General features: G+C 35.1%; 5 protein-coding genes across 9 annotated transcripts; 4 read left to right on the forward strand and 1 right to left on the reverse strand.

Moving 5' to 3' along the window:
• The first annotated feature begins 582 nt into the window (after positions 1-582).
• On the forward strand, positions 583-4,098 carry LOC140825919 (thioredoxin-like fold domain-containing protein MRL7L, chloroplastic). Of its 2 annotated transcripts, none has more exons than XM_073187966.1 (6): positions 583-1,022; positions 1,833-1,972; positions 2,062-2,576; positions 3,393-3,474; positions 3,545-3,656; positions 3,732-4,098. In XM_073187966.1, the coding sequence occupies exons 1-6, from the start codon at positions 944-946 to the stop codon at positions 3,860-3,862; spliced, it is 1,059 nt and encodes a 352-aa protein (XP_073044067.1). In that variant the 5' UTR covers positions 583-943; the 3' UTR covers positions 3,863-4,098. The 2 variants fall into 2 exon arrangements, 1 of the variants encoding a protein (XP_073044067.1); XR_012116754.1 differs by having other exon boundaries at positions 608-1,022; positions 3,393-3,478; positions 3,732-3,870.
• Positions 4,099-4,327: 229 nt separating this feature from the next.
• LOC140828151 (uncharacterized) lies at positions 4,328-5,729 on the reverse strand. The gene is made up of 2 exons (XM_073191136.1): positions 5,464-5,729; positions 4,328-5,239 (listed from the first exon to the last, which is right to left on the reverse strand). Exons 1-2 carry the CDS (start codon positions 5,581-5,583, stop codon positions 4,643-4,645), a joined length of 717 nt encoding a protein of 238 aa, XP_073047237.1. The 5' UTR covers positions 5,584-5,729; the 3' UTR covers positions 4,328-4,642.
• A 3,449-nt stretch (positions 5,730-9,178) lies between these two features.
• LOC140825920 (molybdopterin synthase sulfur carrier subunit) lies at positions 9,179-11,138 on the forward strand. The gene is made up of 2 exons (XM_073187967.1): positions 9,179-9,410; positions 10,498-11,138. The coding sequence occupies exon 2, from the start codon at positions 10,501-10,503 to the stop codon at positions 10,807-10,809; it is 309 nt and encodes a 102-aa protein (XP_073044068.1). The 5' UTR covers positions 9,179-9,410; positions 10,498-10,500; the 3' UTR covers positions 10,810-11,138.
• A 612-nt stretch (positions 11,139-11,750) lies between these two features.
• LOC140825921 (protein phosphatase 1 regulatory inhibitor subunit PPP1R7 homolog) lies at positions 11,751-16,191 on the forward strand. Its single transcript, XM_073187968.1, is given in 7 exon segments — positions 11,751-12,073; positions 12,075-12,185; positions 13,373-13,603; positions 14,150-14,296; positions 14,432-14,574; positions 14,666-14,780; positions 15,796-16,191. Coding segments are annotated over 7 exon segments (1,002 nt in total). The 5' UTR covers positions 11,751-11,899; the 3' UTR covers positions 15,877-16,191.
• Positions 16,192-16,888: 697 nt separating this feature from the next.
• LOC140825922 (uncharacterized) lies at positions 16,889-22,230 on the forward strand. 4 transcript variants are annotated; one of them, XM_073187969.1, is made up of 7 exons: positions 16,891-16,974; positions 17,060-17,107; positions 17,195-17,327; positions 18,452-18,555; positions 19,315-19,459; positions 19,555-19,695; positions 20,418-22,230. In XM_073187969.1, exons 2-7 carry the CDS (start codon positions 17,067-17,069, stop codon positions 21,933-21,935), a joined length of 2,082 nt encoding a protein of 693 aa, XP_073044070.1. In that variant the 5' UTR covers positions 16,891-16,974; positions 17,060-17,066; the 3' UTR covers positions 21,936-22,230. The 4 variants fall into 4 exon arrangements, with proteins under 4 accessions (XP_073044071.1, XP_073044073.1, XP_073044072.1 ...); XM_073187970.1 differs by lacking the exon at positions 17,060-17,107 and having other exon boundaries at positions 16,889-16,974; positions 18,448-18,555; XM_073187972.1 differs by lacking the exon at positions 17,060-17,107 and having other exon boundaries at positions 16,889-16,974.
• The last annotated feature ends 155 nt before the right edge of the window (positions 22,231-22,385 follow it).

Genomic DNA, 22,385 nt, shown 5'->3' on the forward strand with positions numbered 1-22,385 from the left:
TTCGTTTTAACTATAAACTGTTGTGTAATGGATGCCACTTGTGATATTATTGCTTGCTAATCTTTTTTATGCTTGAGTTGGCTGTTGCTCTTGTGCTAAAGAGTAATTTAAATTGAGTGACAGAGCATCACTGATTATTGTAATTAGGAAATTGGAAATGGTAGTGATGCAACCCGGACGAAACTAATGAGTCGGGTAGGGAATTCGGCCGAGTTTGCTATCAAAATATCTAAGGAAATATGAGTCGACGTCGGACTTGAATCTCGTGACTCCTTGAATGACGTAAGAGATCTGCGAACAAGAAGACAACAACATGAATGGCCGCCGGAGGGTACTTCATGATTGTGTGACCACTCCGATGCTTAAGTCAGCAGGGTACTTAAGCAATAAAACCAATGTAGCCAAGTGATGGCTATGTGATTGGTGTAGAGAGAGAATGAGGGTATTAAATACGAGAAGTAATGACTGAGTAGAGAATAAATGCAAGTAAAAGAACCTGGTATTTATAGTAGAGAATGTAATGATTACCTCGTTTTTCGTGTTTGCGTATTAAATGTAGTAGGGTGGTTGATTATACCTTATTGTTCTGACATGTCAAATCTTATGCTAGTCACATCCAGCCCACTTGATTTTATCCACCACTTGCAGTGATGTCAGAGATAGGCCGGCTGCATACATTTTGTTTTTCGGCGGTATTAAATGCTTCACCCATATCGAGATGCCAAGTAGAATGCTTCTAGAGTAATTATATAAGGGCTCGGGCATTCCTCGTCTCGAGGAAGTCATGTCCTGGGTGATCTAATGGCCCGGCTTATTGAATGACTGCCTACTTCATGATTTTTCTGTTGTACTTTCCTCGTCCCGAGCAGTTCTATGACTCGGGGCGTGAGCATGGCCTAAAAGCATTACATCCTGGCCCGGGCACCAACCATGGATATGCTCCATGACCCGGAAAGTCTCAGGGTCTATCCCTGACCCGGGGTTCCCTACCCGACTCATTAGTTTCGCCCGGGTTGAATCAGGTAGAAACATAGTTTTTGCTCAGAAGGTCATATCTGTTTTCTTTTAGATTGAATTCACACGTGATACAATTCCTTTCCAGAATATCATGATATATGGGGACTTTAAGGATTTATCAACACACCACAAATTACCTTTTTATCCTCTTATTTTTTATGAAAATAAATATTTATTAAATTCTAATTTATTGTGTTTAATGATTACTGTAATATTTTCAAATATATTTCTAATAAACATATTTAAATTTATTTTAATAAACATAAATTATAATTATAAATATTTAATTCTCTATTTAATTATTTTAAGAATATTTATAAATATTTAAAAAAACAATAATATTATAATATCACTAAACTTTATTTAACATTAAAATTAATATTCAAAATATTACTACTATTTTTTATTAATTATAAATATTTAATTATCTATCAAATTATTTTAAGAATATTTATAATTATTTTAATTATTAATTATAAATATTTAATTATCTATCAAATTATTTTAAGAATATTTACAAATATTTTAAGAAAAAACAATAATATTATAATTATTACTAAAACTTTATTTAACATTAATATTCAAAATATTATTGCTATTTTAATTATTAAAGTAAATGCATATTTACAAATTTATTTCTAATAAATATATTTAAATTAATTGTAATAAATGTAAATTATAATTATAAATATTTAATTATTTCTCCAATTATTTTAAGAATATATATTTAATTAGCATTTGGGGCATTTTGATCATTACAATAAAATTTACAAAATTAATTCATTCTCAGACTTTCAGTTTGATTTAATATTTAGGAAATGGAATTCTTCAAGATGCTTCAAGGCCACATGCTCTCTTCACTTCTGCGAAAGAAGTGCATGAGATGGATTCCTACCATAGAATGAAGCCTTTCGGTGGCTTATTTACAAAAAAGCTTCTGTGTTCACCTCGAAGGGTATCTTTTTTCATCTCCCTTTTGCTCTGTAGTTTCCCCCTATCATACCTATAAACATATGTGAATTCTGTTTTGGATTGTGAAGACAGGGTGATGGCAGAAAAGGAAGTGGCATTGAAGTTTCAAAAATAGAAGAATTGCTTAGGCTTGGTGGAGGGGAGGAAGAGGAAGGGGATGAATCCAGTGGGAGCGAGGATGATAGAAATGATGATTCCTTTGCTATGGATGAAGAAAAGCGGAAAGAATGGAGGCAAAAGATTAGGGAAGTTATTGGTGGGATTCCTGATCTAGAGGAAGAGACGGATCTTGTTGAGAAGAGGAGGAAGATGCAGAAACTTTTGGCTGAAGATCCACTTGTTGAGGAGGAGGATCCAGATTGGCCAGAGGACGCTGATGGGTGGGGATTTAATTTGAATCAGTTCTTCAACAAGATCAGCATCAAGAATGTAAAAAAGGATGATGATGAGAATTATGACGGTGAAAACGAAATAGTATGGCAAGACGATGATTATATTCGTCCTATAAAAGACATTACCACTGCAGAATGGGAAGAAGCTGTTTTCAAGGACATCAGTCCTTTAGTCGTTCATAATCGTTACAAAAGGTTTGTCCTCAAACTCTTTCATCAATTAAACCGATATCCAAAATTAGTTGGGTGAAGTGAAACTTTGTATCCAAAAGAAAAGTTAGATGTCACCCAATAGTATATATAAGATATTTTGGAACATCCACTCGTGCAAAAGTATATTTGTATTGAATATGGCATTCTTAGTGTGTGGCTAAAAAAAGTAAATTTATGGAAACTGAATACACGAGTGCCATTGAGGAAAAATATAGAAAATTTTGAAAGTTAGTGGTATTGGTAATTATTTGAAAGCTTGGAAAGGAGGAAGAATTGCATCTTCAAAGGAATAGGAGGAAATTAATGCAAGTATGCAACCATGAGACCATATTAAGTATTGAGTTGCTGTCTGACAACAAAGCATATACCTTTAGGCTGCATTTGGAAGCATGTATGTTGGATTTGAAAGATATTTTGAAATTAATATATTTGAAAATCAGTTGATTTGAAATACATGTATTTGAGTGATTTTAATCTATTAAAGTGTGGAAAAAATTATCAGACAAAGAAGTGGAATTTGAAATGCGTATGTAAATTTTTTGCCCAAACATACGCTATGGATATTTGATATCCACTTTCTTCAAATCCATTTATCAAAATATGGCCGAAAGGTATTCCATTTAGCTAAATACTATTTGGATGTCAATCTATGTTAGTTTAAGTCAAGAATGACACTTTTATTATGTGATGATTAATGATGCCAGTTGGATGTCAATTTAAATCTTTCAGTTCTTGTACATAATGCTTTATCCTTTTGCAACTCTATATTTACTAATTCTTGTAAAAAAATATCTGCAGACCGAAGGATAATGAGAGGATCCGAGATGAAGTAGAAAAACCAGTGCACATCATATGGAACTGTCAGCTACCATCACCTAGAGTAAGTGAGCTTTTCCACTGAACGCTTACATCTTCCTCTCTGCAAGCTACTAATCAGCATTAGAAAACAGTGTGTTGCAATCGATGCTGTCGTGGAACTTGATTTGGTCTCTGCATTACGAGTCTCTATCTTCCCAGAACTCATTTTCACTGAAGCAGGAAAAATTTTGTACCGTGAGAAAGGTAAATTTTCAGTATTCAAGCACTTGCATGCTTTTGGCTATTGCCTGTACGTGAATCTTCAATTTTTCGCTACAGCTATCCGAACAGCTGATGAGTTATCAAAGATAATGTCATTCTTCTACTTTGGAGCGGCCAAGCCATCTTGTCTGACCGTTGAGAGCAATGAAGAAGCAATTCCTTCTGTTCAAATGACTAGTGAGCGATGAAGAAGTTCTAGTCGCTCTGTGTTAGAACACGCACAGTATATGGTTTGTCAACCTTTGTTTGCCGAGCATTTCTCATCTTCTAATGCTCTGTTCCCTTCGAATAATGAAAATATATCGATGAATTCAGTACCTAATTGCATTCAATATTCCCAACCGCTCTACACTAAAAACTATATAGTGTATTGCCAAAAAAACTTTACCTTTTAAATACGGTTGGGTCTATGCTAGACCTAAAGTGCCAGTTCTGTTCTTATTTTTTAATAAACGTGTTTGATTGTTTATTTGAATACAAAATAAAAATATGATCGTGTTTGATTAAGATTCAATAAGATAGTTATTCCTGATGTAGCATATATTTTAATTGTAAAATACATTACAATATCTTTTTCAAACATATTCAGGTCCCAATTCTGCAAATTCGTACGATACACCAGACTACAAATTCTGTAAATGCTCAAACCACGGTAACCTTAAAAAATAATCATATTCTAGACAAACGTCAAATCCTTTATCTTGAAGAATTAATCAAGCAAATCTTTCCCAAAAGCAATAAGATCTTATCTTGAACAAACTTCATTCAAGAAATCGTGATGCACTAATTCGTTTCAACAAAAGATGAACTAACTGAAAATCATCTAGTGTAGACTACAACTAAACATGGTTTCGTCCAAAAATTACAAGCCAACAAAATACGGCGCAGAGGATACCGGTCTCTCGAACCATGGGAGACTTTTTGGTTCCACTATGTTCGTATACTTCTGTTTAACAGTGGAAACAACCTCATTCTTCATCAGTAGAATCGAAAATTGACCAATCCAAGAGGGGAAGATCGGGAAGCTCGATAAAGGGGGCTTTGATAGCAGGTTTTTGCTGGCCAGATGACTGTTCGCCGTCTACTTCACGTCTGGCCCCTTTCAAGATTAAATCTTTTATGATTCCACCAAAGAAGTTAAAAGGGTTCCTCAATCCATTTTTGACTTTCAATAACAGAGACACTTCTGATATCTGCCAAGCTGCAGTGAGCAGAATCATGGTCGACACAAGGCAGTGAGTGATCAGATTCTGCCTCTTTACATTCCTCACCTCTTTGATTATCTCTGCTGTCCTATCCACTTCTGGACGCAATTTCTCAATATCTTTTTCTTGCAATGAATCCAACTGTTTTCCAGGCTTCTCTTCTGTTTTATCGACTTCTGGACACAATTTCTCAACATCCTCTTCTTGCAATGTATCCAACTGTTCTTTTGGCTCCTCTTCTGTCCTATCCACTTCTGGACATAATTTCTCAACCTGTTCATCTCGCAATGAATCCCACTGTTCTTTTGGCTTCTCTTCTGGACACAATTTCTCAGAATCTTCCTCTTGCAATGAATCCAACTGTTTTTTTAGGCAACAACAAATTCATAAAGGAACAATTCTTTAACAGACAGTTGAGCTGTACATGAAGCAAACAAAGCAGCCGAACACCGATATAGCGTCCTTCTAAATGATTCAAGTTCTTGTAACAAGAAAAGATTCAAGTGAAGATCTGAACCCAAGAAACCCATAAACGTCTTGCAAAGATAATCACACAGAGAACAGAAAAGATAGAGATATAGAACCTGAGAAAGCAGTCGAAAGAGGAGTTGTTTGGCAGTGGGTTTGTGCTCGGAGACTTGATGCTCCTCCATTATCTCTTTGATTGCTTGCTTTGCTATCTCCACCTTATCGGTTGAGTCCATATCACATTAATTCGTTATTCTTCTTCTTCTCCGTCGGGTATTATTATAGTGTGTGTGATGAACGGTGACGTCTCGAACGCAGATTCAAGAATATAATATATCCCAAGACAGCGAGACATGGTGGTACCATCCACGGTCCACTAGACCGCTACTGCACGCAATCTCAACGAAATTACTAACTTACCCCGAATGTTCGGAACTAAAGTCTAAAACTGTCGGACAAAAATTTATGTGAGACAGTTTTATGGGTCTTATTTGTGAGACGAATGTTTTATTTGGGTCATCCATAAAAAAGTATCACTTTTTATGCTAAGAGTATTACTTTTTATTGTGAATATGAGTAGAGTTGACCCGTCTCACAGATTATGATTCGTGAGACGGTCTTACATGAGACTCACTCAAAGTCTAAACCCAGGGATGTATCTAAGAAATTTATTTATACAAATAAAATAAATAAATTGATTGTGAATAGGGGTGAGCAAGATTTCAGTTAAATCGAATTAATCGACCGAATCGAGCCAATTCGAAAATTCGGTTCGGTTATTTCGGAAATTCGGTTTTCAAATTAAAAAATTCGGTGATATCGGTTAATTCGGTTCGGTTACAATGTTCAAAATTTTGAAATTGATTAACCTAAATAACAAATATAATAAATACTATTATTTAATAATTTTTTATTATTTATCAATTTTTATATATATTTAAATTTTAATTTTAAAATCAACCCTAATTCTAATATAATTCTACACGCATTGGCTTTCTCCTTCTCAATTCTCTATTATCCACTCTTTACTTCATCTGTCGCCCACCCATCTCTTGTCACCGGTCGAGGCGATGCCCGTCCATGTTATGTTATTTTATAAAAAAACATGTATTAATTGTATTCAAACAAAACTTATACATTTGTGATGTGTGTGATTTTATATTTTTATGTATTTGCGTAAACTGTAATGTTCAAGAAAAATTATATATATAAATTAAAGATAAATCACAATTTTTTTAAAGCTAATCGGTTAATTCGGTTACCGACCAAATTAAACGATTTTAATTCGGTTCGGTTTTAATCGGTTATGAAAATTAATTGACTCGGTTATGGATAAATATCTCGGTTCGGTTACTCTAATTGTGAGTATTGGATTCGAACGACTTTACATTATCATGCGTTCAACTTATAAAACATAAATGGATATAAAAAAAAATCTATGTTATTGATATTCATTCTGTATCCTGAATTCGAATGGAACATGCCTCGGATATTGTAGCTCGGGAAACTTGCCTCGGTATGGCGTGGCTGAGTATGGCGGCACAGAATGCCTGCACACCCGATCTAAGCGAGGCTCCACCCAGACTCGATATAATGACGCGGTGCACGAATTCCTTGTCATTCAAGATGTCGATAAATCTTTTAGGTATTGTTTGGTGTACATGATAAGAGATAATTGATTTTTAATCTTTCACTTATCATGTGTTTGGTATGCATGATTAAGATTGTGATAGGTCAGTTCAACTCGCACCCTGCCCGCACTGTATGCATTATTATCCTCTTGTTGGTGATTAATTATATAATGAGTAGGTCTCTTGTGAGACGGTCTCACGAATCTTTATCTGTGAGACAAGTCAACCTTACCGATATTCACAATAAAAAGTAATACTCTTAGCATAAAAAGTAATACTTTTGCAAGAATGACTTAAATAAGAGATCCGTCTCACAAAATACGACTCGTGAGACCGTCTCACACAAATTTTTGCTTTATATACTCCTTTGATAAAGAATGGATGATGTGTGATTAATTTAAATTTTTCTTAAAATCAATTAATTCTAGAAATTTTATTTATTTATTCAATCACTTTATGAATATATTATTTATTAATATATGACGAAGGCATTTTAGCAAATAATTAACAAAAAAAACCAAGTAAGTTAAAATCATGTCAAACATCATATAATTTATCATAATGTGTTGTTTATCCTTAATTTTTATTTTATAATCACTCTTATTATATATTATTTGCTTATCATATCACACGAACCAAATGGCTATCACACGAACCAAACGGTGCCTTAGGGTAAGGAAATAATCCTAGGAAATAGGGATGTCTCATTAGAATTCGTAAATTATTAAAGATATGATAAGATCAACTCAAATATAATTAGAAATCTTGCTATATAATGGACTTAATTTCAGCTTTATAAATATAAGTTAATACACAAGCACTAGTATATTTGCACACCTGGTTTCAACATAACCCAAATTGCTCAACAGATCATTGTCACCGTAGAGAAAGTCATGGCCCATAAATAAGTAAATAATCCTCCGCATCAACAGAATAGTCAGAAAGCTACGAGAAGATATGGAATGTATACGGAGCACTCGCTTGGTTGCCCCTCGTCCATCACCCTGAGTTGTTCCCTTCTCGCTCGAAGTCCTAGCCGCCGAGCTACCACAATGTTTCAGCTATCCTAACATATCCGGGAAGGGAAACATATCCAGCAAGGGAGATCCAGAGGAGCACCTTGCTCGGTTCGAGAATGCTTTCTTACCACATCAATATATTGATCCCATTAAATGCATGGTTTTCTCAATACCTCAAGAGTCAAGGGAGCAGTCCAATTATGGTTCAACACCCTTGAGCCAGGAAGCATATGCACTTTCCAGGACTTCAGCCGGATGTTTTCTCACAGGTTCGCAAGTAGTAAAAAGCAGCCGCTGACTATCCTAAGTTTGTCCACATGAAACAACAAGAGTAGGAAAGTTTGTGTGCTTACACGCACAGATTCAACGCTAGCGTAGGCAGAGACCTCCTTGTGTAGTATATATATATATTATGCAATCACATATCGAAGTCTCTTTGCCACACGTTAACCATTTACAGCGACTTTCCTTGTGTTGTCTCCGAGTGTGGTTACAAGGAAGCAAGAGAAGCAGTTTGCCAGCTCGCCCATCTAGCAAACTTGTCGACCTCCAAGTTGGAATGGATTATGGGTCCAACTTTTCATCACATCTTCAAAACCTAACAGTAACAATGTTGGAGTAGAGAAAAAGAACAGCATATATGTTATCTAATTTGTAAAATTGTCACTGGTGCCTATCGTTTTTTTAATTATAACGTTACAAAATAGTCCTCCATACTTCTAAATTTCTTACCACAGCATTTAGATCCTCCGAATTTGGGGTGATAATCTTGCTCTGACCAAATTAATTATGCAACTACTTCATTATCTGGACTAGGTGATAAAAATTGTTTAGATCGACAGGACATTCCCATCGACATCCCAAAACATCATAAGCTTAATTTTGGCCCATAAATAGGATGCCATGGCTTATGGAAAACAGGGGTGTTCAAATCAGAATTCCAAACCGAAAATTAGGACATCGAACTGAAATCGATTTTTAATTTTTTTTTTATATAAATGTTAAAATCGAAGTTTATAGAATTTGATTTAAACCAAAATCAAATAGAAAAGATTGAAAAATAATTAATCAATAATTTTTTATATTTTTATTTAGATTATATATTTTATAGAATGATATCTAGTGAATTATGTATATTTTTTGTTAACATTTAGTTGAGTATTTCTTTTTAATAAAGGTAAACACCATCTGTTTTTATTTAAGCTCATCTTCAGCAAGATTCGTTTTCCTTTCTCTCACACGGACACACCTCCATTCTCTGGTGTATATAGATCTCTCCTCATCTCCTGCCAATTTTCTTTCGCTGGGTTTTATTACCTTGTCCCACTTTTGTTTTTGTTTGATCTTCAAACGAAGGGTATTGTGAAATCAGAAATCGTTTTCAAGATATACGTTGGCCCTTGTATTTAGAAGGTAATCGATATTTGTAATCTAGACATAAAGAGTTTGGTATGTGGGGTTGTTTGTCTCTCTATCGGCATGCCTGGAATCTGTTTGATGTACTGTCTGCGTGAATCTTTATTGGTATGTGGGATTTTTTCTCTCGGATTGCCTGGAATCTGTTTGATGTACTGTCTGCATGAATATTTTATTTGCTTATGGTGTGGGTTCTATCGAACATAATGAAGATGGGTAGACAGTGGAAACATATGATTGTACCGATGCAGAATACTGATTGGTAAAGTATCGGAGAAAGTAGTTGCCTTTAAATGATACGTAGTATGTTTGCTACTTGCTGGCTTTCATGTTTCTTTTGTGATATTCCAACATGCATATTTATTTTGTCCATCATATGTTTGTTCAAGAAGAAGCTCCATATGCTCGGTAGCTTATGCATTCTCCCATCTTTAACTTTATTATTTCTAATTTTCTGTTTGTTTGTTTTAGTGGACAGTAAATTCCGACCGTACACCATGTTTTTCTTTTTGTTATTGGAATACAGATCAGTATTGGAGCAAATGAATCGAATTGAACCAAATGCTCCTTGTATTTCTATATTTGTGATAAAGTTAAAATTTTGTTGAGATTGTTCGAAACTCGAACCAAAGCATGAAAAATTAGCTTATTTTTAAGCGTAATTTGAAATTGAGCTCGATTCTTTGGATTCAAATTTATTAATCATGAAATGTGAACAATGTCTAAAATTATTGCCTAAGCTCACGAGCTCCTTTAATTTCAAGTATATGTCATTATCAATATAGAGTATCTTAAAGCTTGAGCAATTCTGGAATTATCGAACAATCTGACCTCAGATGTGGTTTGATAAATATTTAAATATGTTTTAGCTCGGCTCCGGTTATTATAATTTTGAATACAAATCGAATAATATTCGAGCCAGCTCAAAAGGTTCACAAAGTGATGTAATTCATTTGCACTCTTACATTCGAGTCACATAAATACTTGTGAACCTTTAGTTTATGCTAGGCTATATAAAGCTGTTACTTGGCCGGATCTGTCATATATCAATATAGATCTACTGATTGTTCCTGGCACTTGGCAGTGTATGGAAAGGGAAAATATCTCTGAGAAGATTGATGGTGAAGAAGAGGAAAAAGGTAATAATTCTGTGGAGATCAAGGTTTTGTTCTTTGCACGAGCAAGAGATCTAACTGGAGTGTCCGAGATGCAGCTGGCTGTTTCAGCTGGTAGCACTGCTCATGATTGCTTGAACAAGCTTATTGTTAAATATCCTAGCCTGGAAGAAATTCGTAGCTGTATGGTCCTTGCATTAAATGAGGAATATACTCCTGAGTCCGCTGTTGTGAAAAACAGAGATGAATTAGCTATCATTCCTCCTATAAGTGGCGGCTAACGTGTACTTGCTGAAAATGCAGGTACATCCAGAAACAAGATGGCCTCTGTTTCTCTATCTTAGTTACGTTGTTGAGCTGTTTGTCTCTGACATTCTTGCCATATCTTATCCACTTATGTGCGTGACTCCACGAAGTTTGTGATACTTTAAATGAGGAAGTAATGTATCTCTTTATGTAGGAGCTTGGATGATCAAGAATCTTGTCAAAAAAACATGAGTGAAGTTTGTATAGATGTTATTCACTATTTTCTGTGCAACATTTTGAGCCTCGACCAGTACATTGACTTAAGGGGTAAAATTGAGGATGAATAAAATAATGTGTCCATTAAATATAATTCATGATTTATATCCATTTCCCTCGATCCTCATCTTATTTCATAATGTGTTTGGTTATCGGCATTATCTCTTCGTGTTACATAGTATTTCTGTTCATCGCTTTGTGGTTGCCGTGCGTTTTGTGCATACAAGCACAATTAAAGGCGCTGATTTTTCCTATCAATTCCAGAGGGACATTGGTTTTGATTTCAGCATTGAGATATGCAAAAAAAAATATTTTGAATTTTTTAAAAAAATTAATGAATTAATCCTTTTAAATCAAAATAATCATTAGAAATCTATGAACTCTACCAAAATATTTTATTTAAAAAAAGTCAATAAATCTCTATAACAAATACACTCACCTAAATCAAAATCATCTTCTAAAAATCATAGACACTTTTTTCCAAGCCGTTTTGAAGTACTAAGATTGATGTCTTACAATTCGATCTCAAAATCGACTATATGTATAAATCATTTAAAGGAAATTGTTTATTTGTTACAATGTTAAAGTTGGGCATGATGGAAATAAAATTTATCCGTAATTTCTATTTAAATGACAAATTCTCTTTATTTATGAAACTAAAATAAAATTATATAAACATTCATTGCACGATTATCCGCATTCCATTTTTCTTCTCATACAAAAATATTTATAATATTCCGAATTCGATTTACCATCAAACGGGCTATTTCAATCCTCTCGGAGCCGTCGTTCCCTAGAAAACCGACTTGGCTTCCATTTCATTTCCCGATCAACCAATCCTCACTGATCATGGAATCTTGGAATCTGCCCCCGGACGAGATTTCGGATGATGGCGATGATTCGCCGTCGAATAATCTTGTTCTTGACCTCACGAGCTGTCAGCTCCGCGATCTGGACTCCGTGGTGCTGCCACCGAGTCTGACCGAATTAGACCTCACGGCGAACCGCTTGTCCTCGTTAGATCCCCCGCATTTCGAATCTCTCTAGCCTCCAGAAGCTCTCTCTTCGCCAGAACCTTTTCAACGATGATGGTGTCCGTCCTCTTTCCACGTGGTACTCCATTTCTGGCCTCCAAGTAAGGATTTATTTTGATTACCCCAAATATAATTGAGTCCCGTTATCTGGCGAATAATTGACTGAATTTTAAGCCGAGTTTTGAATTCTGCGCTTATGCAAGTTTGTTGTGATTGGCTTGTATAGATTAACTGAGTATTGAGTGAAAGTAAAAATTTCAAAATCTTTTCTTTTCTTTTTTTGACAACTTGATTTGTTTTATTTTTTTTTTATTTTTTTTTTTTTGCTTTCTAATGATTTTTAAAAGCCTGGACAAATAATAGGGTCTGACCGCAGCTTATTTTTAGAATCACATGACCTATGTATATATGTTTTGGCCTTTTCTAAAGCCAAAGTATCTATAAGATTCTAAATGTAAGGTCATTTGAATCCAGATAATCAATGAATTTAGGTTCATCAAAAGGTGGGCAATTGTATAGCAAACATGCTTTCTCTACTCAATATTAAGTTAGCTAGAAGATTGAATTGTATAACTTTGTCCAGAAAGCAATACAATTGGAGATCAATCTAGACCAAGAGATTACATGGTATTTCTTAAAATATTCTACATTCCATGGCAGCTGCTCCATACCACCAATGCAGGCAGTAACTCCACACTGGGGCAGAGGGAGGGGCGGGCCCCTCGGTCACATCTGTCTCACTCCCTCTCAAACTTCCAGAGCATTTGCATAGTTTTCAATATTTTATTTACGGTAATTTAAAGACATATTTTTTAGGGCCATGTAATATCAAAATTCAGAATCGATCATTCGAAAATTATTACTTCCTTATCCAAACAATAAAGATAGATAATGCAACTTCTCTAGTGTATATTGGATTGATAATTGTAGACTTACATGAATTGAAATGTCGGGCTTCTGATAAACGGCAAAATATGATGGATGGAGTAAGATTTTTGGATGAAGGCAATGTGTAAGGAGTAAAATTTTTGGATGAAGGCAATGTGTAAAGAGTAAAATTTTTGGATGAAGGTAATGTGTGAAAAAATAGGATCGCCAACAAAAGTTAGAATTGATCTCTTTAGTCCGGTTGTTTATGTTCAATTGATGTGCCCCACTAAAACCCCCACTTTGGTCTCCTTTTGAGCTTGTTTGCAGATACATATGCTGTTATAATACTGGATTTTTGGTGCGTTTCATTCAAAACTTTTTCCTTATTTTATAAATGATATTATAATTTTTTTTCCAGGAGCTAGTATTGAGGGATAATCAGCTGAAGCAAATACCAGATGTTAGCATATTCAAAAAGCTCCTGGTCTTTGATGTTTCGTTTAACGAGATCTCGACGCTTAATGGATTGTCCAGAGTCTCGAACACACTCAAAGAACTTTATGTTTCTAAAAATGAAGTTACTAAGATGGATGAGATTGAGCACTTCCATGAGCTGCAAATTCTTGAGCTTGGATCCAACAAATTACGGGTTAGGTCATCTTCTTTAAAATAATAAATTCAATTAGCCATCCTAATGCAAAAATCATGTAGGAAAATCAAAATATCGATGATGTTTAGCTAAAGCTTTTATCGAACAACTTGGACTAGATATCTCATAAGACGGTAAATTACAGGCTCTCTTAAAACTTTTTACCTAGTTTCCAATCCCCTCCAACAGCGTATTAGATGTTTTAAGTAAAGCATAAAATCCTCTAAATCATAAAGTTTGTGAAATTAATATAGGAAATGAGGATTTATATGACAAGATTAATTCACCTTTCTTTCGTAAATAGATGTTTTTGCTTGAATTCCAAACAAACATGCTTTGGAGTTAAGTCAAGTTGGTTCAAGTATCTGAACTTTAAAATCCTCAGCAATCCAAACTTTCTTGCAGCAATTTGCAAATTATTTGGCTTTTCTATATGAACAGTCAGTCTTACATGGATCCATACCTTATGGGTATTCTCTACCTAGGCATTGTTAAATTAGTTTTTGAAAATTTTCTAGCTGTTTTTGACCTGTGTTTAATTTTCAGGTAATGGAGAATTTACAAAACTTATCTACTTTGCAAGAGCTTTGGCTAGGGCGCAATCGAATTCGTGCAATCAATCTATGTGGGTTAAAATGCATTAAGAAGCTTAGCCTTCAGAGTAATCGATTAACTTCGATCACAGGACTTGAGGTTGCTTTTATTAGCTTTATATGATGTAATGGTTGAAGAATTGCTGTTTCTAATATGAAATCCTACCTAAATTCCTCTCCCTAATTAATGACACGGCATTTAGTATTTTATCTCTTGATTTTCTATGATGTCTAGGAATGTGTTGCACTTGAAGAATTATACTTGAGCCATAATGGTATTTCAAAAATGGAAGGCCTGTCAACTCTATCGAACCTTCGAGTCTTGGACCTGTCATCAAATAAGCTTACAGAAATTAATGATATCGAGAACTTGGCAAAGTACGAATGTTTCACCAAGCCATGCTACAGTAATATGTAAATTGTATGCATCAAATTTGTTGCCTTCTTGATTGTCCATGTTTAATTTCAGGTTGGAAGATCTGTGGCTTAATGACAATCAAATAACATCACTGAATGACATAGCTGTTGCAATTGGTGGGGCCAAAGATAATCTCACAACAATATATCTCGAGCGCAATCCATGTGTATGTACTTCTATTTCTAGCCAATATTATTAATTGTACACTTTGGCTACAATCCAATTTGGTTCGTGATCCTCTTGTTCGAACACTCTTTTTTAACTGCATATGCAACTGCTGCTCCTCGCTCCATAAATTTGCAAGCCTAATTTGTTAAATCCCTCAATAGGTCCTAAGCTTGGTTCTAACAGTTCTAGGTCAATGACCTCTCACATTCTTGTTTCCTGTGGTCCCCCACGGGATTTTGACATTCAATATTCAACATGTTGAGCAACAAAAGGTTCTATTATAGAGTAGGCTTTTATTGGATGCTATCCCTGCTTTTTTTCCTTGATCGAACTCGATTTTTCTCTCCATGTAATAGAACCCCTCTTCGTTGAGATTCCTGTAGGACCTGATATAAAGCGCTTTTGCTGTCTGACTGTTATATGTATTCTTTATCCTCTTTCAAGCCGTTGATCGCTGACTTTTGTAGTTGTATACTGTACATCCACTGATTCTTGTGCTCTTGACTGTTGTCTATTGCTAGCCAGAAGAGGCATTAATTTGTTATCTGAAGGAAGAAACTGATTCATGCAAAATTAATCTGTAATTTCCCCTTGCTTTTGCACAATTTGTTTTAGCATGCAATGGAGTTTTATGAAATTGTTTCAAGTCTGAAATACTGGAAAAAACAGTTGTATTTAGCAAAATTATACATGATTCCAAATTACTCTGATGATGCAGAATCCGAAGTTCATCAATGAGTAAATTTAAAGATTTAACCAGAGTACATTCCTGTGAAAATAACTTTAAAATGGAAAGATGCATTGACGTAGATTCAACATTGACCTAGAAGTTGTATCCAACAGTTTGAATTTCAGAGAATGTGTTCACGCAATCTTTACCATCTGATGATGTGTTTGGTTAAGTCTATCCAGTAGTCTATCTGAATGCTGGCAGGTTAAAGTCTATATGCCTTCTTTTTCTTATTCTCACTCAGTTATCGAACGTTTTACTATTGGTTGATTGGTTTTTGCAGGCGAATTCGGCAGACTATATTTCAGCTTTGAGACATGCATTTCCAAATATTCAGCAACTCGACTCCCAAATGTTTGCATAGAGGCGTCTTTTCATGATAATATCTGCTTCATTTGATGCCTAAAGCAGAGGGATAATTTAACCATCCCCTGATTATTTCATTTCCAGAGTTTTGGTGGTTATGCGGCACCAAGATGAGATTTTCTGGATATTTTCGACATCGGAAAACCTGAGTTCTTGACATATCGATCAGATTTTTTTTAAAAAAAATTTATTTTCAGTATCAAGAACTATAGAAAATGTGCGCTCTCAATCTGATTAAACATTCAGTGTTTGGTGAGATGAAATGTTTGGATGAAACATGTCTCTTGATTTGAAGGAAAACGAATCGTTGAGTGAGTCCTTTGCAAGAATAGACCTGTAAAATAATATTTTTTAAAAAGTTGATAGTGTACAGATCTATTCTTACTATGCCTTTCCTTTTTTAAAAAATAAAAAAAAATAATATCAAAACAAAACTAAAATATAATATTTGATCGAAAAAATATTCCAATAAATTATACTAATAAATAAAAGGCTTGCGTGTACTTATATTATATATTAAAATTTGATATATGCTGGTTGTTGTTTTTATCATTATCTTATAAAAAAAACGCAACTTTTGCAGTTTTATGTAATTGACATATATACGAATAATTTTTAAAAAGATAACAGGTAAAACACTGCTAATCAAAATTCATTTATTTATTAAACTTGATCATCAATCAATCTTTTTTTGTTGGTAGAATTTGATGAACATGATAGTTTTGATATTATTTTCTCAAAAAATTATTTTTACGTCACTAATTTCCCTATTCTTTTTCTACCAATTATTTGAAAGTAGGAACAAAAATACAAAATTGAAACTACTAGCTCGTATAAAATAATTTAAATTAAAAATCATAAATATTAATTTTTGTCAAAAATAAATTTGAACCTAAATACAAAAAAAAAAAGTGAATATTATTGTTAAAAATTTACTAGCACGTGAGATTTTTTTAAAAAAATGTGCTAGTGTCCGTGTACAGGTGGAATACACAGAGGTATAAAATATACCGACTGTGAGTAACGTACAAATTACAAATTGTTCAGTGCTCTACTGCATGCCTCTCTCTCTCTCTCTCGTTAATTAATTCTGAAGGTAAAAACTTTTCCCGATTCAGTTAAATCCTTTGCTTTTTTTGTGTTTTCAAATCTGGAATATTTGTTTTCGCGAGAACTCACAGATTCAAAATGCTCGACGGCTTACTGGGTCGTGGATTTAGCTCCAAATGGTCGGATTTCTTGTTTCTTAGATTGTGTTGAATTGTTCGTGATTTAAGTTCGTTGTTGAATTTGAATGTGTTACGACGAGTTTGCAGCAAGTCGCTGATAAAAGCGACACGGGCGAGGATCGAGGTGGCGAGGAGGAGAGCGGAGGCGAAGCAGAGGTTCCTCGGAGAAGATCTGGCTAAGTTGCTTTCGAATGGGCTTGATATCAACGCCTATGGAAGGGTACATACTTCACTCTTTTTGGATCTCTTTAGCTGTAATGTAGCGAGCTGATTTGAAGCCTTTTTGGATTGATTTATGGATTGGTTGAAGCTGTTTTTTGGATTCCTCTTTATATAGGTGGTTGAATATTTGAATTTAACAATATGCCTTTGTCTTGAATCTAGCGATAAATCTGTTCTTCAGTGAACTAAAATATTTTGTACGGCCGGAGTGATAAAATTCAAGATTGTTAATGTTGCTGTCCGGGGGTGTTTTTTAGGTGGTGGGCAAAATTTCATTCCTAGAACACACATAAACATACAAAAGAACTATATAGTATATTATATTAACTCTGCGTGGTAAGGAGTTGGTTAATTTATATATAAAATAAATACGAATAAATTTCGAATGAATAATGTATTAGAAGTGAAATTTGACCAATTTTGGGCCTGAGATTTCTTTAGTATGGGATTGTGGTCACACACGGTGAACTGTCTTAAAGCCAATTTTCGAACACCATGATTTTGGATTATTCATGGTTGACGGGAAGTCAAAAATTAATATTGATTCGCACCCTTTAGATACTAGTATCTTGATCATAGTTATTTAAGGCGCAAATGCCCTTAAGCCTTAAGCGCGGGGTACTAGGCAAGTTTCTTGCCATCTCGAAGTAATACATACTAGACTTGATTTTTGTAATACATGTATGAATTTCACTACGATATTACACCACACCAGATATATATTTTATAAACTACTAAACAATGATGTTGATTAAATATTTATTTCTTTAATGTGAATCTCCAAAGTTATCTTTATCTTCCTCAACTATAGCATCATCATCTCTAAAAGTTTCAGATTCATCTTTTCCTAATTAGTTTCATCAAGGTTGGTTTCTTCCTCTTCTTCACCAGTAAGAAGAGAAAATTCGCTTGTACAACGAATTCCTACTGCTAGTTACTTTCGGTACCGAATCATATGATAAAATAAGGACTTGACCTGCGCTTGTGATGATGCCTTGTTAATAATACTATTTTTTTTTCCTTAGAAATGCCAGAACGACAAATTTTATTTAATTCACAATTTTATTTAATTCACTATTGAAGTTCAAACATGTGTTCTCTCTGTTTTCACGTGGAAGTCAGACAGAAGAATTCCTAGCTGGAGTGAATCTCCTGTCATGCTATGATTTTATTGAGCAAACTTGTGAGTATACAGTAAAGCAACTTTCCAGAATCGAGAAACAAGGGTACGATCCAATCATATGTCCAAAAGGCTCATTTCTTTTTTATATCATTTCATTTTCAACAAGCACAGTGTAATTGCATCGCATGCTCCAACTAGTAGTGTAATTCCTGTTACCATATTGCTTTCTTTTCGTCTTATATGTTTAAATATGTTTTGTCTTTGCTTTTTACATTTCCTTGGTTTAATGTGCTTGCTCGTTTGTTATTGAAACACAAGGTGTCTGTACATGAATACATGCATGATAAATTGCTGACTACTCTAGAAACATATTCTAAGTTTTTAAAATCATCGAATTTCGGGTCCATGTATGTGCTTCCCCATCCATGTCCGTGCATCTGGATTTTCTATACAGGATATTATTTGAGTTGGATTTAATATATTTTTCGTTATTTTAGACAACTGGAATAAAAATCTTGGTCATTATCCAAACGCACAACACCTGGTTTTGGCTTGTCTTTGTGAGGCAAATTGACTTAGAATCCATAGTGAAAAATGGGGGATTCCAAAAATGTAGGAACGACAGGTACCAGTTTGATAATTACCAAATCATGAAACTGTAGAAAATGAATTGTTTCAGGTTGCAGTTTTAGACGTGATGGACTTTGAATCTGCAGGGTTTTTGGAGAATCTAAATGCTCCTTGTCATGTTGCAAGTATAGTATCTAATATTATAAAAGATGTTGCTCTAGTTGTTGAGACCTTCACGCTGTTTAAACGGGTTACAATACAGAATTCTCTCTATTTAACGGTTTCTCTATAGGGAATGCCCAGAAGAATGTAGGGAGGCTGTTGCTTCGCTGATGTTTGCTGCTGCCAGGTTTTCTGATTTGCCTGAACTGCGAGATCTGAGGAATATATTTCAGCAGAGATACGGAAATAGTTTAAAGGCTTTTGTTAATCAGAAGGTGATGGCCCTATGTATCCTTGAGTAACCATACAAAAGGTTATAATAATGATTGCAGCTTGTTTAAACTCTTAGTTTACTTGATTTGTGATTCAGTTTTGTGAGAAACTATCTGTGGTACCTCCTGCACGAGCAAAGAGGCTCCAGGTATTGCATGACATAACTTCAGAGTTTTCAATAAAGTGGGATTCAAAGGGGTTTGAACAAAGAATGGGTTCCCCTTCTGCACTTGTGCAGGTACAACTTCGAATCTCTTGTGATTTTTTTGCCAGATTAGAAAGATTCTAGTAAGCAGCATATAAATATCAACTTTAATTCCTATGTCCTGTATTTTGTCATAGATAATTAATTTCTAGGAGCAAAAACTAATGATTATTCACCATGTTGTCATACTCAATACTAAGAGGATATGTTATGTCTTGTGCAAGTTACACGATAAAATGATTTGTGTGGCATGCACCATGTTACTGTCAATCATATGTAACTTCATTTCTTTTTCTGCTAGTTATGCCATTGAGTGACTTTCCACGTTTTGAAGTGCAGAGCCTTTTGTTTCATGTCAAACACTCAATATATGTTTTCATCCTGAGTGGAAGTTGTGGATCAGTTTAGTTGTTGGAATCACATTCATATGGTCGAGATGGTGATAAACCTGCTATTTGATTTTATTATTATCGAGAGCATTTCCCCATCGTCTGATATCCCTGAGATAGTTTTAATCTAGTGTAAAGGGGTGACTGTGTTCTGCATTAAAAGAGAACGGTAAGAGTTTTAGCCTTTTGGGTGGTTGGAACTTATAGCTGAAATCAAATGTTTCATTCTTGTTGTCTCTCTTCCCTTTTCCATGATGCACATCTTTGACTAACCGCTTGTTACTTTTGGTGAATATTTGGTTGCCTGCTTAACTAACATGGAAGTCTTGTGTGACCTCTGATGATCTCAAAACTCTTGTTCTCCAGGTTGATTTACAAAAAGCTGATGTTAAACAAAGGCATGAACTTCTTGATGCAAAAGGCAGAGTACAGAGCTCTGCAGAACACAATGTCATGAGAAGAGACAACTCAAATGACCACAGTCAGGAAATGGTTAAGCAGGCACACAAGTCTCCATTGAAGAAAGGAGAAAGCAGTACACAAGGAGGTGATTTTTTATTTCATGGAAGACAAACATCGCCGGGTGGCAAGCATTCTCCTACTATCAAGAGATATGATGATGAACTGAAGCGGGTAAAAACAGAGAATTCATCCTATGGGAAAATGGAAAATAATATTGATGTTGGAAGCGTCAGACGAAGTAATGGTGTCGGTTATTCAAGGAAAGGAGAAAACTGTGGACCATTGACTGGAAATAAGGATTTTTACCCTGCTATGAAAAGTGATGCAGAAGTCACAAATGTAAGATTAAGAAATTCATCCCACAGAAAAGCCATGGATAATGGGAACATTGGATACGTGAGACACAATAATGGAATCTGCAAAACTGGAAAAGGAGAGAATTCAGAAGCATTTCCTCGCGAAAGAGGTGCATATGCCTCAAATTTTGGCGAAAATCTGGGAAAGAATGATGAAATCTTTACTATCGATGGTTGTCTCACTCAAACCAAAGCATTGGGATCAATAAAAAGAGAACTGGAGGAAGAATCTGATAGATTGAAACCTTGCACTAAATATGCTCTCCTTCCGCCATATGTCAAACCAAAAGACGTAATTGGTCTCCCTCCAACATATACTAAACCAAAAGAAGATAAACACACAGCCAGTAGAGTTTCTAATCATGTGGGTTCTGATAGTGAGCATTCAATTAACTTATCCGCTTGCAATAGAGGTAATGCAGCAGGCCAGACCTGTACTGTAGAACCCGATGAAAATGTTCACGATGAACAATTCATTGAACCCTCCAAAATGAAGAGTCATCTCCATGACAAAGATTTTGGTCATCAGGATGATAAAGTTTCCTCATCAAAACCTCGATCAACACGGAAGAAGCACCATAAGTCATCATCAGGCAATGATATTGTGGATAGCGGTGAAGATGGTGATGTTAAGAGGAGATCAAGTAGTAGAAGAAAGGACCATTCAAGAAAAGGCTTGCAGATGATTTTTAATGAGGAGCACCATAGAAACAATGAGGAGGAGATGCTTATAGATGAATTGTTAATGCATTACTGCAAAAAACCATCCAGCTACAATGGAGGAAAGCTGAAGAAAAAGGTGCAGGCTCAATCTTCACAGCAAATCGCTTACGATGGGCATGATGCCTCTAAAATGGCACCAGTGGCCACCAGATCTATTTCCCTACCGCATGAATCAATTGATTCCCCAGAGCCGAAAAAGGCGTTCAATCGTTCAAATACTTTCCAGTCAGATAATCAGGCACGCCATGTGCATCCTAAACTACCTGACTATGATGATCTGGCTGAGCGGTTTGCTGCCATGAAAGGAAAAAAAGTGTATGATCAAACGGAGCCAAGAAGGTAGTTCATAGTTTGCATGTTCCACAATGCTTGAGCACATATATCCGGATGCATGGTCGAGGTTTTGGCTGTTCTGAAATTGCCAACATCGATTGTTATTCTCTAAATTTAGAATGGTAAGAATACAGCAGTCAGCAGCCTTAGACCTATAATAGTATGCGACTGTTGTCTTCATTCATGCATTATTTTAATTTGGTGCAAGATTACCACCGTTCATATGCATAAACTTTGTGATATTATAATATTGTAACCATTTACGTGCAACTCTAATTTGGTGACAGTATACTTTAGCGACCTACAACTTTTTATCGTGTGGAAATTTCTTTTATTTATCAAGCATCGAATGAAACCCATTTGACCTCCTATATGTAGTTTATAGGCAGTGGGGAAGTCGAGGTGCTTTTGTCTGGTGGGAGTGCCTGCAAAGCCAAGCAAGTTCTTTTTTACTCGGGCA

Source organism: Primulina eburnea, chromosome 3 (genome assembly GCF_022965805.1).
Source record: "Primulina eburnea isolate SZY01 chromosome 3, ASM2296580v1, whole genome shotgun sequence".
NCBI classification, from domain to species: Eukaryota; Viridiplantae; Streptophyta; class Magnoliopsida; order Lamiales; family Gesneriaceae; genus Primulina; species Primulina eburnea.